Source organism: Miniopterus natalensis, chromosome 7 (assembly GCF_054644295.1).
Source record: "Miniopterus natalensis isolate mMinNat1 chromosome 7, mMinNat1.hap1, whole genome shotgun sequence".
In the NCBI taxonomy this organism is placed as follows: domain Eukaryota; kingdom Metazoa; phylum Chordata; class Mammalia; order Chiroptera; family Miniopteridae; genus Miniopterus; species Miniopterus natalensis.
Genome location: NC_142087.1, coordinates 49,564,151 through 49,579,034, shown reverse-complemented (window position 1 = coordinate 49,579,034; position 14,884 = coordinate 49,564,151). Strand labels below are relative to the sequence as shown.

At 40.4% G+C, this 14,884-nt stretch overlaps 1 protein-coding gene across 2 annotated transcripts in view; it reads left to right on the top strand.

The window, feature by feature from the left end:
- The window catches only part of DSC2 (desmocollin 2), a 30,316-nt gene extending 26,776 nt beyond the window's left edge, over nt 1-3,540 (top strand). Inside the window, exons 15-17 of one of the 2 annotated variants that reach the window (XM_087819029.1) lie at nt 361-636; nt 1,165-1,210; nt 1,300-1,386. In XM_087819029.1, the coding sequence (XP_087675155.1) occupies nt 361-636; nt 1,165-1,200 (312 nt within the window). In that variant the 3' untranslated portion in view covers nt 1,201-1,210; nt 1,300-1,386. Of the gene's footprint in view, nt 1-360; nt 637-1,164; nt 1,211-1,299 lie in introns of both variants that reach the window. The other variant, XM_087819028.1, reaches the window with a different exon arrangement.
- The last annotated feature ends 11,344 nt before the right edge of the window (nt 3,541-14,884 follow it).

Here is a 14,884-nt window from a genome sequence, read left to right as displayed (position 1 = left end):
TAGTCAGGTGAAGGGAATGGATTTAAACTAAGCAGGGTAAATGCATGTGAGACAGTAGTCCTGGGATCTTGATTGGGAGGTGTGAGATACCGGACAGTTTTAACAAGTGAAGCTGGACAGTATTGTGAGAAGTTTTTAGGGACAGGATATACATTAAGCTTTTGGTCTTGTGTTGGAAGCCACATAAAGACTGGGGTTACAACAGTTAGATCCTCAGGATTGCCAAGAGAGATTCAGTTCCTGCTGGCAGAGAACATACCTTCTAGCACAGGCTCAGGGCACCGTCTGCATGGTTTGTGCTTTTTCTTACTATTTGGTGGTGGTCTCTGTCTTCCCCTAAAGCAAACTGTTTCATTTCAGTATTCGGCAAATGGCTTCACAACCGAGATTGTGGGCAGCTCGGGCCAGGGGACTTTCGGCACCGTGGGATCAGGAGTGAAACCCGGGGGGCAGGAGATCATTGAAATGGTGAGAGGAGGCCAGCAGGCCCAGACCTTGGAGTCGCGCCGGGGGCCCGGGCGCCCGCACACGCTGGAGCCGGGCCTGGACTCCTGCAGGGCCGGACACGTGGAGCTGGACGGCGGCAGATACGCCTACTCGGAGTGGCGCAGCTTCACTCAGCCCCGGCTCGGCGAAGTGAGTTTCCCCAAGGGGCCTACAAATCGATGTTGATTTCTTTTCAACCTTCTAAGTGATTGCAATTTAATGGCCCAGCCTTTCATTTTTAATTATTAGCCGACTAGGTGGAAAGTTGTCTTCCTTAATTTTGATTTAGTTATGCTCAGGGGGGAAAGTAGATCTTTTCCTCACGTGTTGTTTAGTTTGCAGTTCTTACTGAAATAATGAGATATTTAAATATTTTTCTCATGATTTTGTGTTAATATTTCCCGCGTGACAACGTGGGGCTTAGAAATCAAAAGTATGAGACCAGAGGATTCCAGCCTGCACAGTCTCTGCGCCTACCTGGAGAGATCTGTATGCAAATCAATTTGGCATCAGTTTAACCGATGCATTTCCCTTTAGCTATAATTTTGAAAGGAAAAGTGATGATTACTTAGAGTGAACACTTGTGTCACACACGTGTGGCTTATAGAAACATGCTATATAGTGAATTTATAGTGTGATTTATGATACAGACCAATCATGTGCATTTCTTATATGTAGGAACCCATTAGAGGACACACTCTGATTAAAAATTAAACAATCAAAGGTAAATCAAAGCCATTATTTTTATGTTAGTAAGTCTTGGTGTTTAAAATAATAATAATAAAATATGTTGTGTTTCCCCCCTCTTGGCAGAAAGTACAGCTGTGTAATCAGTATGACAATCATGAACATGCTCAAGACTACATCCGTACATACAACTATGAAGGGAAAGGATCCGTGGCTGGTTCTGTAGGCTGTTGCAGTGAACGGCAGGAAGAAGATGGGCTTGAATTTTTGGATCATTTGGAACCTAAATTTAGGACACTAGCAGAAGCATGTGTAAAGCGATGAGAGCATCTTAATACGTCTACAAAAGCCGGTGGCTTTGTCACCTTTTCTTTTCTTTCTTTCTTTTTTTTTTTTTAAATTAAAGGCCAAGGTTTTTTTAAAAAATAGGAGTTGCTCCGCTTGGGGATACCCTTTTGTTTTGATGGAATGTTTTTAAGGACATGCACATTTACTGATACATGCACAAATTTCCCAGCCCTTAACATAGTTTTCCATTTCTTCCATCCAAGGAGACCTAAAGAAATAGAAATATTAAGGAAGTCTGCATTCTTGTTTACATTTGGGTATAATGCCAATAGCCAATTTATAGTGCAATAAAATATACTTAATTTAAGTCTATATCATAAACTACTTAAAGTATAGCCTAATAGAAAATTGTAGAGACCTTACTTTAACGTGATCTCCAGTTACCTAGTTAATCGTTTCTGTGGTTCTTGAAGACTGTCTTCCCCCTAAACATTGTAAAGTATATATATACTGCATTCTTGATATTGTTTTATTCTTATAAAACAATAAGATCCTTCTTCATAATGCAAAGGGAGATTCCCAGCCAGGCATTGACTGTTAAAACAATTCCGCTCTGATGGAGTTGAGTTTCTAGGTTGTATGCTGTATGAAATTTTGCACTGAATCTACATTTCCTCTGTTACCCACCTTGTCAGCAAAATTTAAGTTTAAAAAATGCTTTAAGAGTGTATTTTTACTCTTGCAAGGTTTTGCTCTCTCTTCCTCTCTCCTCCCCTCTTTTTCTCCCTCTCCCCCTCTCCTTTCCATTCCTCTCTGTTTCCCCCTCTATCTCTCTCTCTCTCTTTCTCTTCTATTTTTTAAAATTCTTACTTGGGTTGGCGAATCTAAATGTTTTTAAAAGCCGTCTCTTCTTTCTTTGTTTATAAAGTGAGTTATTCTGTTTCTGTTTTATGTGAGGGCATGTGTTCTTGGTTTTCCTTAAAATCAATGTAATGTGGACTTTATTGTTTCAAATATCTTGGTGATTGCTTCATTATTTCTTCAGCAAAGAACCTTTAATTTTGGCTTTGAAATTGTAGAAAGGTGTGATTTTTAAAAATTAGATGCAACTTTCTATGTTAACAAAAGGAGTAGTGTAATTAAAATTGGGATACGGCTATTTTGTACATAATAGAATATTTACAGTTCATATCTTTAATGCAAAGATACTGTTTGTAAATGCAAAATAGTGTTGGTTTTTAAAATAAGCTTTGAAATACAGGGATTGTGAAAGCTCTTAAGGACAGATATTTTATAACTTTTTAGATGACATGGCTCATCATACCTATATGTGTTTGTAAAGTTATTTTTTAATATTTTAAGATTACAGTTTTTAACAATGTAGAATAAACTATTTAAATTTTGAAATGAGAGAAAATTAAACTTAATAGTCAACCAAATTCCAGGTCAGGTTTCACAGCTGATTTCAGTCAGTGAATTTTCTACATATGTTAACTACATGGACATTTTATATGCATTCCAATATTTGTGATTATTAGTGATATGCCTATCTTTAATTCACAAGGTTGGCTTATAACAATTATTTTTAAGGATTAACAGTTGTTAATTATTCAATAATCAGTTCATCTTTTCAATAGTTTCATTACCGCTCAGTCAAATATGCTACTTCTCAAAGTTATTTTTAATAAATTATGTACAAAATTCTTTTATATCACTGGTTATGACAAAGGAAATCAAGTAGTTTAAAAAATAGTATGAAGTTATTAATCAAATGTGTGATATGAGCTTATGGGATTTTATTTTTGTACTTAGAGAATTAAGTCTCTTGTTTAGAATCCTGTTCTATATTTTTTAGAATTTTAGAATTTGATTAATTGGTTGATTGTTAAAATTTTTTATTCTAAAGACTGTGATGCTATGGGATATTGTTAAGTTGTATAATTTCTCTTGTCTGTTATTTTTTTCATCATAAAATGGGGAATAATAATAGAACTTTTTTCCTAGGGTGACTGTAAGACATTTGAATAAAAAATGGGTTTTAAGCATGAAAGTCACACAGAGCAATCCACCTAAAAGGCACTCTTACTAATACTCAATGATTTATTTTTATTTATTTATTTAATTTTACATATATGCCCTGGGGGGAAGGGGGGAAGCAGGTGGAGGAGATCAATGGGGGGAAAAATACTAAATGATTTTAAATGAGTTACATGTACAACCTATTTCATATTAACAAAAATCAATTAAGAAAGTAAGATAATGGCAAGGGTTTTTTTTTTTTCTTTTTTTTACTTTAGAATATTTGTCAATTGAATATGTGTCTTGTCATAATGCTCACTTGATAACTTGGTATTATATGTTCAATGGTTCAGAACATATATTGCAAAGGATTGCTTAGTTTGAAATCCTCTGAAACTAATTAGATGGAAACAAGTTGTCCACTTAAAATGGGCACTAATTCTAAAGCCCTATAATTGCCCCAGTTCCTCCTGTCATGCCCTTCCTGAGCTGTTCTGCTAGAGATGGCTTGCCTCAGAGGCAAGCACTTACTTGTCTGGGAGTTTAAATCTCCTTGGCAGTCCCCAGTGTAATCCTAAGTGCAAAGACTCAGGAGAGGGTGGCTCGATGCAAACTCCCCTCTCCACCCTTCCTAGCGCTGGGATTTCAGAAGTCACTTAAACTTTGATTCTAGTTCCCTCACTTGTATGGCCTGTTGAGGGAGTTGGAGGAGTCTACTTCATTCCTTTGTCAGAGTTTAAAGAGTTAATTCATGAAAAGAGCTGGCTCAGAGTTAGCACTCAATAAACCTTAGTTAGCTGCTGCTATTTTATGAGAAGAGCACACTACAGCTGGGAATAATCCAGCTCCAGTCTCCACTTTGCGTTACAGCTGACATCTTGTCATAATGTTGCCCATTCATCTTCCTCAGAAGCTTGACCAGCACTTTACTGTGATGGCCTTTGGGAACTTCATGGGTTAATAGTTTCCAGGTCTCTCATTCTTGGTATTCAGGAAGCTACATCTTATCCATAACCCACAAATCAGTAGGATAAATCTTGGGACTTAAAGGAAAAGCAGATAAAATTCCTAATCAGCCGTATATCGACTCAGGAGGCAAATAGGAATCAAACTCTTAGAGACTTTTGCTAAGAAATGATGGTGCTATTTCTACAGGAGGAAAGCATCCGGGTCTGCTGTGTTCAGTGCAGCCTGTGTTTGGGATCTCCCTGTAATCCTTCTTTTTTTTTTTTTTTTTTTTTGGATTCCCTATCTTAAGACTGGGTTTTATCTTGGTTCCTGATTCTGTTGTGCGAAATCTGACTTTGACAACAGGTTTCCCTGTAGCCTCCATCTCCAGCTTTTTCCTGGGCTCCACATTGAAGTCTTTACCCCAGCCTTGGCCTGGTCAACCCTTAAGCAAGTAACATCCTGAGAACAAAATGCTTTTTCCTCTGTGTGCCAAGAGCCCTCATATTTTCAACCTCCTTGAATAAAGGAAGCTCCTAGAGGTTACACGATATCTATGTAGATACACAACTCTTAGTTCTGGGAGACCCATTATCCTTCTAGTAGCACTTAAAACTTACGCAAAAAGACAAACATGTTACCACATCAATCAGATTCTCCTGGGTTTTCTATATAAATAGTTTCTTCCTAATTACTTAGGCTTGAAACAGAATTCTCACTTTTTTTCTCTCCTCGCATAACACATTCTATTTATTATCCCAAACTGCCCAACTTTCTGAGAATTTTAAACACAGTTTAATTAATTAATTCTTTTTTTTTTCTGCCTACATTTAATGCTTCTGCAGTATAGCCATATAAGGCCTTTTTAATATAGACTGTGCTGGTATGAAAGGGTACAAGATAAATCAGCTAATCACCCACCCACACACTCTAGTACAGGACAAGACACACAGTACAGCTTTGGGTGGATGTGTGCATGCAGTGGGCCAATGCTTGTAAAATATCACATGATACCTGGCACATGGTAAGTACTCATAAAAAAATTCCAGATAATGCAAAACAACCGGACTAGTCTAGTGAGTGAACTTGTGCCTCTGATACTCCCAAGCCAGGTACTCATGACCATGTGGAGCCCCTACTTCACTGTCCTCCACACCTCTCTTCATATGTTTCTCCAGCCAGTATCCCAGTTCAAACCCTCAGCATCATTAAGCTGCAATGGTGTTTGTGTCTCCAATGTCTTCCCTCCTTCCAACTGCCATCCAAGAACAGATATGATCATGGCAGTTCGCTGCCTAAGGGCCTTCCATGGTTTTAGAGAATAAATTTGAAATGCAAAATCACTCTCAAATACTGATCTCCCCCTCCCCCCCTCCCCTGCCACATACACACATTCTCTGTGCCTTGCTCATGAGGAGGCCTCCATTTGCAATGTGTTTACTCACTTGTTACTCACTTCTTCCTTTGTGAAAATATGACTTCTTAAAAATGTAGTTCAAATACCATCTTTTCTGACCATAAACATGTATGTGTCTAGAGCACATTGTTATATAATTTTCCCTGATAGGTTTACATGCATGTTTGTGTATGTGTCTGTATATGGGTCCAGTTGTGTCTGTGTGTATGTGTGTGTGTTTCTTTTCATATGAGAAGTTTGCTGAGGACAATGAAAGGTGTCCACACTTTCATGCCAATAGAATTCTGACCATTAGTACATTTTGATGAGTCACATTGTATTGCACAGGTCACACAGAGTTAAAAAGGAAAGAGAAGAAATGGTTATTTGATTCCTAGCACACCACATTACTTTCCCTTGACATAAATTTTCCATTATAGATAGACGTAATGCATAATAGATTCTGTATGGAATTATATTTTTCAACACAGAGACACTGAATGCACAGAACACCAAACATCTGCATTCACAACTGCAAGAATGTGAGGTGGGGAAGACTTGGAATCCTGACTATTCCTCACTCCTGCATCTTAACATAATAACTAAAAGAAAAGAGGCACCTGGCCAAACCTCCCCGCTTGGGGTGGTGGGGGTGGCAGACCCTGTCTGGATCTCCTGGTTCACTCCCATGGCCTTGTAATCAGCTGCACCGCACTTCAGTAAGCCCCACGGGTTCTCGCCCATTCTCTTCACCACTGTATGCCCAGCACACAGAACAGTGGACTCTCGGTATGTTTGCTATATGAATAGATGAATGAATTCACATGCTTATTAGGTACCTGATCAAAATTAGACTGCAGCTTTGCCTAAAGAACCATTTTTTCCTCAACGTGAAACTCATTGACCAATGTGAAAATCATATTCATGAGAGTCCTGTCATTGTCAACATGTCCCAATAGTGCAGTAAAAATAATTCTTGCTAAGGGGCCACTTACTAATCTCCCGAGGTGAAACAACCTGAGTCACTTATGTTTCAGGAATTCAAGAAATGATTCTTAAGGCTTTGCTAAAGCCACATTAATTATAAACTGTTGAAAGTTAGGCCTTGACTCGAGAAGCGTCTTGAGAAACCAGAAGGCAAGGAAGGTGGTGCAGATCTAACAGCTTGCTCCGAGTTAGACGGGGAGAACATTCTGTAACAGGACCCCATGGTGTTCATGCCCACGGAGAGAAGAAAACCTCTAGAAGGAGACCAGAGGAAAGGAGAAGAAACCTGCAGAAAATAAGATGTTCTTTGACTTACATTATGTATGCTTAATACTTTCTGGTATCTATCCAGAGAAAGAAAACCTGACTTTTAACGTACAAGGTGAGAAAGGAAGAGATGAAATTGGGCAACATCAGTGATAATTACCTTGGGTTATTACAAAAAGGCAGGTCACCATAAAGGAGAAAAGATGCCATGGCCATATTCACGGTGCTTGCCATTCCCAACTTCTTTTTGTCCACCAGTTCTGGGATGAGAGGAGTGGGAGGAGGCAGTGGTCTCTAATCTCTGCTAGACCTTTGGAACAGTACAGCAGATAATTCATCACTAAATGACTTAGAAGCTGTTCCAGATAATATCTGATTGCTACTTAATGTTGTCTTGAGCAGGACAACTTTTCTGGTGCATGTCTACTAGCAATATTATTAGCACCTCATTTTAAAAAAAAGTTTTCAGGCAGGACCCCTGTCTTAGGGTTATATAGTGGAACTGGTATTGTAACCTTACATAGATATGTGCAAGTTAAGACTAGAGCTTATCAATTAGGGAAGTATATAGCTTATTATAGCACTGACAGGTACTCGCAAGTATGATGCTGGAAAACAATGCGAAAAAAGAACCGATTGTTGAGACATTGGCCTGCTCAATAGCTAATTGGAAGAGAGCTACTCTTCCTCTAGTAGCAGAGGGGCTTGGGAAATCTGCATGGTAGACTGAAAAGAAAATACATGTCAAGATGAAGAAATCTTGAATAAATAAAATTAGCGACTATATAATTGATAGTCAATAAAATAATTAGTAAAAACAAATTGATAAATACTGAATTAAGTAACTTAGTGCCCATGGTGGGAAAAAGCTGCTTCTCTACCCCTGAGCTAGTTGACAGGCATTTGAGCTGCGGGATATGCCACCTCACCCAGCTGATAGTGAGGAATGGCCCTCCTCAGCTTCTGGGAAAAGAGAAGGCTGATGAGGCAGTGAATCAGAGAATGAGGTGGAGGTAAATGACACCTGGGATCTGGACGGCAGCCCACTCACACCCGTAGCCATCAAGCTTGAGCAATGCCCTTTCAACAGAGATGCACACAATGAGCTCCTGGGGACATGAGAACATCCAGGACAAACTACAGCCTCACCCAGTGGGAGGAGATTCTCCCTCTGAAGGAAACCAAAGTGAAGGATTATGAGATGATTCCAACATGAGAAGGACTGAAAATTCACCCTGTGTCAGGGCTTTGTTACACTGCTTTTGTCTGGTTACTGTAAGAAGTTATCACTTACACAATAACCATTTGTTTTTGTGTGGAAATCACCATGCCTTCCAGCCATGTGAGAAGTCACTAGGAGACCATTCCTTAAAAGGCCTGTTGGCAGAAGACAGGATATTTGTAAGGGCACCTGAACATTTTAGGGAAGGAAGCGGAAAAACCACTGTAACAGTTTTTAAATCATTAAGTAACAGGGAGAGACCAAAAAGGAATTTTTCTGAGCCTGACATACCCTATCTGGATTAGACTGTCATTATGGTATACAAGTGTCTGAATTTGGTATGATTGTTGCTGCGGTTACAGTGAAAGACCACACCTCTGGGGATGGGACTGTGTTTTCTCCTGAAGGGAATGGACAGTCCCACTGTCAATCACTCTGGGCAGAAATTAATCCCAGCATGAGAACTGAGGACTCAGCCCAGAGAAGGAGGTAGGGGAAACTTCTCTTCCCTGAGAGGACAGGGATCATTTTGGTCTAAACTTGAGGTTCTCTTTGTTGTCTGGACCATTTCCATGGTGGTGGAAGCTTACAATGGAGAGACAGGAGAGAAGAGTGAGGATTTGGGATGGCTGTTGTTCTGGGCAGCAATGCAATATTATAGGTTACTTTTTTTTTATTGTTCAAAATATTACAGATGTTTCTTTCTCCCCATTGACTCATTCCACCTCCCCCTCAGCACACCATTGTCTTTGTCCTTGGGTTATGCATATATGCATATAAATTCTTTGGTAAATCTCTCCCCCTCCACCCCCCTCTACCTTCTTTCTCTCTGAGATTCGTCAAGTCAACAAATGACACGTGCTGGCAAGGGTGTGGAGAAAGGGGACCCTGGCACACTGCTGGTGGGAATGCAGACTGGTGCTGCCACTATGGAAAACAGTATGGAGGTTCCTCAAAAAATTAAAAATAGAACTGCTTTTTGCCCCAGCGATCCCACTTCTAGGAATATATCCTAAGAATGTAGAAACACTAATCAGAAAGAATATGCACCCCTATGTTCACAGCAGCACAATTTACAATAGCTAACGTCTGGAAACAGCCCAAGTGCCCATCAGTAGATGAGGGGATAAAAAAGCTGTGGGACATTTACACCATGGAATACTATGCAGTTATAAAGGAGGACCTCGTACCATTTGGGACAGTATGGATAGACCTGGAGAATATTATGCTAAGTGAAATCAGCCAGGCAGAGAAAGACAAACATCACTTGATCTCACTTATATGTGGAATCTAAAGAAGTTAAACTGGTGAACAGAGTAAATTCAATGATATAGGTTACTCTTGACTTCAACTTTCTGTCATCCCCAAATTTCCAGTGTTTTTTCAAATGATGAAAATGTCACGGCTAATCTCAGTGATGCTCTGGAAAATTAGTGGAGGGCCTCTACTCACACTCTGGGGAAGGTGGTGCAGGAAGAGCAGCATCCTCTCCTGGAGGTCAGAGTGGCAGGAGCAGATGTCACCAGAGGAGGAAAACAGTGGTGGGGGTGAGACAATTGGACCACCAAGCATAAGGGAAGAGCCCTCTCTAAAAGAGCAAGTGGATACATTAAAGGCAACTAATTTCTAAAATCTGCAAGGGCTCTTGGCATCTGATTTCATATTTGTAAAGTGTTCCTCACTGTTATTCCAAGCAATTTGTTCGATTACTATTTATCGCCCTATTTATCCTAAATAATATTCTAACAGTGATTCTGAGTTAACTTCTCATGGCAAACTCATTTTGTGTCACAAGAAGGGCTGTTCGAACCAATCTTTTACTTGGTTTTAAGCTTCTTTTCATAAAATTTCATTTTCATTACTAGCAAATTTGTTGCAAACATCATATAGTTGCTCTGGTTGTATTTCTTGGGTGTTTTTGAAGAGACTCACTCTTGCCATATCACTGCTCATGTAAGTCGCTGACGTAAGTGGGCGAGACCAGCACCTGTTGGCACTCAGTTACGCAAGGCAGCGAGGCTCAGTGGGTCAGGAGTCAGCTCCCCCCTCTCACGGTCATTATCCTTTCCAAGGCCAGAGCTTCCTTCTAGGTACAGAGAACTCTTCTTGATGATAGTAAGTTTCTTTTCTACTGAAAATTTTACAACTCACCTGGATTCCTGAAGTTTTGTATTTTTGCTTAAAAGCATTTCCCATTTTTGATCCTTTCTTATTGCTCCTTTTACCTTATAAATTAAGGAAATAACAGGGAAAATAGTTTTTTTTATATAATTTTTTTACATAATCTTTTTAGTAGTGACTTCAAATGACTTTGCATTTTAGGGGCTAGGGTATTAAAGACATTTCAGGAAAACTTTTACGCTTTATGATGTCTCATAATGATTTAAAATTAATTCCAGTTTTAACTATTCAAACTGAAGCTCATATTTTAAATAAATTTGCAACAAACTCATTTTAAATGATGGATTACACAGGAAAAATAAAAGCAATTTAAATTTGTCTCCAAGTTATATTTATGTGATAATTTTAACTTCCTGTAAAGATTCCTCTCTAAATTATAAAAATGCATAGCTTTGTATTAAGATTTAGACTAATATTCTCATGATACACAAGTAGATACTGTAACACAGGATATTTTAAGATAATTACTAATATTACATCCAGTTATTATTCAGTATTTATACTGCATCTAGAATTTTACAGTACAAATGAAAAATATCCCCAATATGCTTTATTACAGTATTTCTGGAATATATTTTGATAACTTTTATTTTGTAGAAGGTAAAAATGAAAGCTTAGGGTATAGTCAATAGGCTTAACATATAGTTAATAGGCTTAACAATCTTCTCAATTACACACACAGATAAAACAAGCAGATGATAGTTATCTCAGAGTTTTAGTCACTTGGAGGACAGTAATAATTAGGTCAGACTTACTCTAGTAGATAAAGTTAAAAATACTGAAAACTACTACTACTTAGAATGAAGATAAACATTTTGAAGTATTTTATTCCTTAAATATTAAGGGAAAGCAGTATAAACAAGCTCATTAATGAATTCATTATGTCACCAAAAGTCATAATTCTGTAACTGCAGTTATGTAACAGGGTATAGGATATTAAAAAGATATTAAAAAACACACTTCACATACAATTAGCTAACTAACCAAGAACTTAAAATAAGACTGTAGTAACAAAGCTTATCTAAAATGTTAATAGTTTCATATTTAAGCATGTTACAGGCAGCAGTAGTTCCAGTTCCCCTCCTCACTGGCCGCCACCACAGGAGTGTAAAAGATGCTGATGGCAGTGAGGCCTGCAACACCCTGTCTGCAAAAATAAAATTGCCAAGAGAAAAAGGAACAACAACAACAAAACCACGAAAAAAGCCAGACTCTGACACACACGAAAGAGTATCAAAACCACCCAGAGAGCTGGAATGTGAAACTGCACGTCACAAGAATTCCTTAGTTCCCCTCTTTCCACAATCCCTCTATAATAGCCCTTTGCCTGCCCTGAGATATTAAGATGGTTGTTAAGGCATGAGCCTGACGTCCTCGTGGGTAGTCAGCACCTGAATAAATCATTTTCCTTCCATTAGTACCTGTGTCCTGTGTTTGGATCCACAGCAGCAGGCAAAAGAACCTGAGGATCATTTGAGCCAGTTTCAGTCACTAACCCTTTTTATAGATTGAGTGTATGGTGCTTCATCTCTTCCAGGATGAAATTTCACTCCTCAGCCTGGGTTGTCACAACCCTATCTTTCTAACCTAATTGTTAGCCATGGGAGTTCTTCAGTCCACTGGTTCTGAAGAAACTCCTTTCTGTTTTCTTGGCACGGAAAGTCCTCATAAGACTCTCCACAGCTTTGCTAGTACTGTTGCTGTTGCCTTTGCCTGGAACACACTCCTACCCTGCCCCTTTTCTCTGTTGGTTCTTACTCAAGCTTTATTTCTCATAGTTCAGAAGGCTGAGGGTCCAAATTTAAGGTGCTGGCTGATTTGGCTTTTGATGAGAGCTATCTTCCTGACTTGTAGATAGCTGCCTTCTCTTTGTATCCACACAGGAGATGGAGGGTGGGAGAGTGGCGGGAAGATTGAGAGAGAGAGAGAGATAGAGAGATAGAGATAAAGAGATAGAGAGAGAGAGGGAAAGAGGAGGTTAACTTTCTGTTCTCTGGTGTCTCCTCTCATAAGGACACTAATCCCATAAGATCAGGGCCCCACCATTTTGACCTCACTTAACCTTTTTTTTTTTTAAAATATATCTTTATTGATTTCAGAGAGAGGAAAGGAGAGGGAGAGAGAGAGCTAGAAACATCAATGATGAGAAAGTCATTGATTGGCCACAACCCGCAATGTGGGCATGTGCCCTGACCGGGAATCCGACGCTAATCGCCTGGATCCTAGGTCGACAATTAACCACTGAGCCACGCCCGGCCGGGCTACCTCACTTAACCTTAATTACTTCTTTATAGGCCCTAACTCCAAATATGTAGTTATTTTCTGTTATTTTGGGGGTTAGGGCTTCAACTTATGAATTTGAGGGGACACAATTAAGGTCATACTATCACCTATGTTATAAGAAAGCCATAATCCACCAGTGTTTCTAAAGGCCAGCTGGGGCCAGAGTAAACCGAGAGGCTTTTCCCTAGGTTATGGGTGAAGGTGAAGGTTTGGAGGATGGGAGGTGAAATGGTTGGAGTAGAGAGAAATTCAAAAAGCTATGTCTGAGAATGGAAGAGCTCTTCTATACAGAGACCTCCAGAGGTGAGACAAAATCTCTTCATGGGTGCCTTGAATATTTCAGAGATGGGACAGAAAAGTTGAACTTAATGTCTGAGTACTGAGAGCTGAGGCCCATGAGATTCAGGGAAACTCAAGACTTTAGAAAATGAGTCTATTGAGGTGACTAGGTTGGGATGAATGAAAGCTGTAGCCCCTTCCCTGATTAATCTGGACTAGCTGAGGGTTCTGACCTTAGAACTTGCACGTGGACTTTGAGGAGCAGCAACACATCAAAGAAGGAGTTCCTTCTGAATGTAGCAGGTGGGGTCTTAGTGGGGGCTTACAGAGACATAAAGGACTCTACCCCTAGTCTTGCAAGCCACCTCTCTAATTAAAAGTTTACCATACTGGGCTATGATGATGGGTCTTTATTCCCTCTTGGGCTTGAAATTGTTTTTGGCAGAAAGTGGGTTTTGCACATTTCCTTTTCTCCAACCCCTTACACAATGCCTGGGTGAATGGGTGACTATCACGTATTTGCTGAATGTGATAATGAAAAAAAATAATAAAATGGAGTAAGTGTTGCTAAGAGAGTCAGGAGACTATTAACAACATGGGACCTACACACATCTTGTACCTCAGTTCTCAATTGCTTTTAAGTTGCTAAACCTGTTCCTAAACTTGGCTCAAGGCTTAGCCATAAACATCTTGGACCAACTATGGACACACATGGACTTGACCTCCTCCTTGTAGTTTTCAGTCCCCTTGTTTTGCATATTGGAACTAACCAATCCTTGTTAATCTAGCCAGCAATTCTTCATTTGCAAGAAAGAATTACATTTTGTGTTTTTTTTGCCTTATAAATCTTGCCTTTCTTTGTGTGTTTTTTTCCCCCCAGAGCACTGCTTGAGTTGTTACCTAAATCTGCTTCTCTCAGGCTGCAATACTTTTACTCAAATAAATGTTTTTGTTTTTTTATTACAGGTTAACACTTTTGCTGTTGACAAATGATATTAAATACGCAAGCCTCCTTTAGAGTACAGAGTTTTGTCTGGTAGATTTTCCTTTTACCATAAACTGAAAAATTGCATCTTAGTACAATCACCATGTAATTAACTAAATCAATAATTCGCATATAAGAAAAACACGTTCTTTCTTAAAAGGTTCACATAAGGCCACAACATTGGCAGTAAACAAAGCTCTGGGTGTAATCACTCATGTTTTGGGCACATAAAAATGGCCAGCTAGCAGAATTTCTTTTGTAGCAGAATTTTTTAATTTTTTTTTACTTGGTTTTAGTTTCTGGTAGAACAAATGCCAGCTTCTTCGTGCCACTTGGGATCATTTCCCTTCCGTTATCCTGTGAGTAAAATTTGGAAAGAATGCCATGTATCCCGCATTCCCCAGGGAGACAGCGCCCAGACCGTCATCAGGAGTTGAAGGGAGGCTCGGCGTCCCTGGCACCCAGCAGCGCCTCGTCGGGCACACATCCGAGCAGGCGGACTCGGCGCCGCAGCGGGAACCGGGCGCAGCGCCGGGCTGGGCGGCGAGGTCCGCGCGGAGGGGGCGGGGCGGCGGCGCCGCGGGGCAGGCGGCGGGCGTGGGAGCGCGGGCAGGGGCGCGCTCCTGGGACCGCTTTCCCGAGAGCCGGCTTGGCGCGGCGGCCGGGCAGCGGAGGGGCAGGCTCAGGCACCTCCCCGGCGGCTCCCGCGGCGATAAAACTTGAGAAACAGCGAGGAGGGGCGGCGCGGCGGCTCCTGGTCCAATCCCGTCCCAGGCGCCAACACGCTCGCAGGCAGGCGGGCCTGAGAGCGGCGCGGCGACCCACATACTCCTGCGCCCGCCGCTGCGCCTGCTCG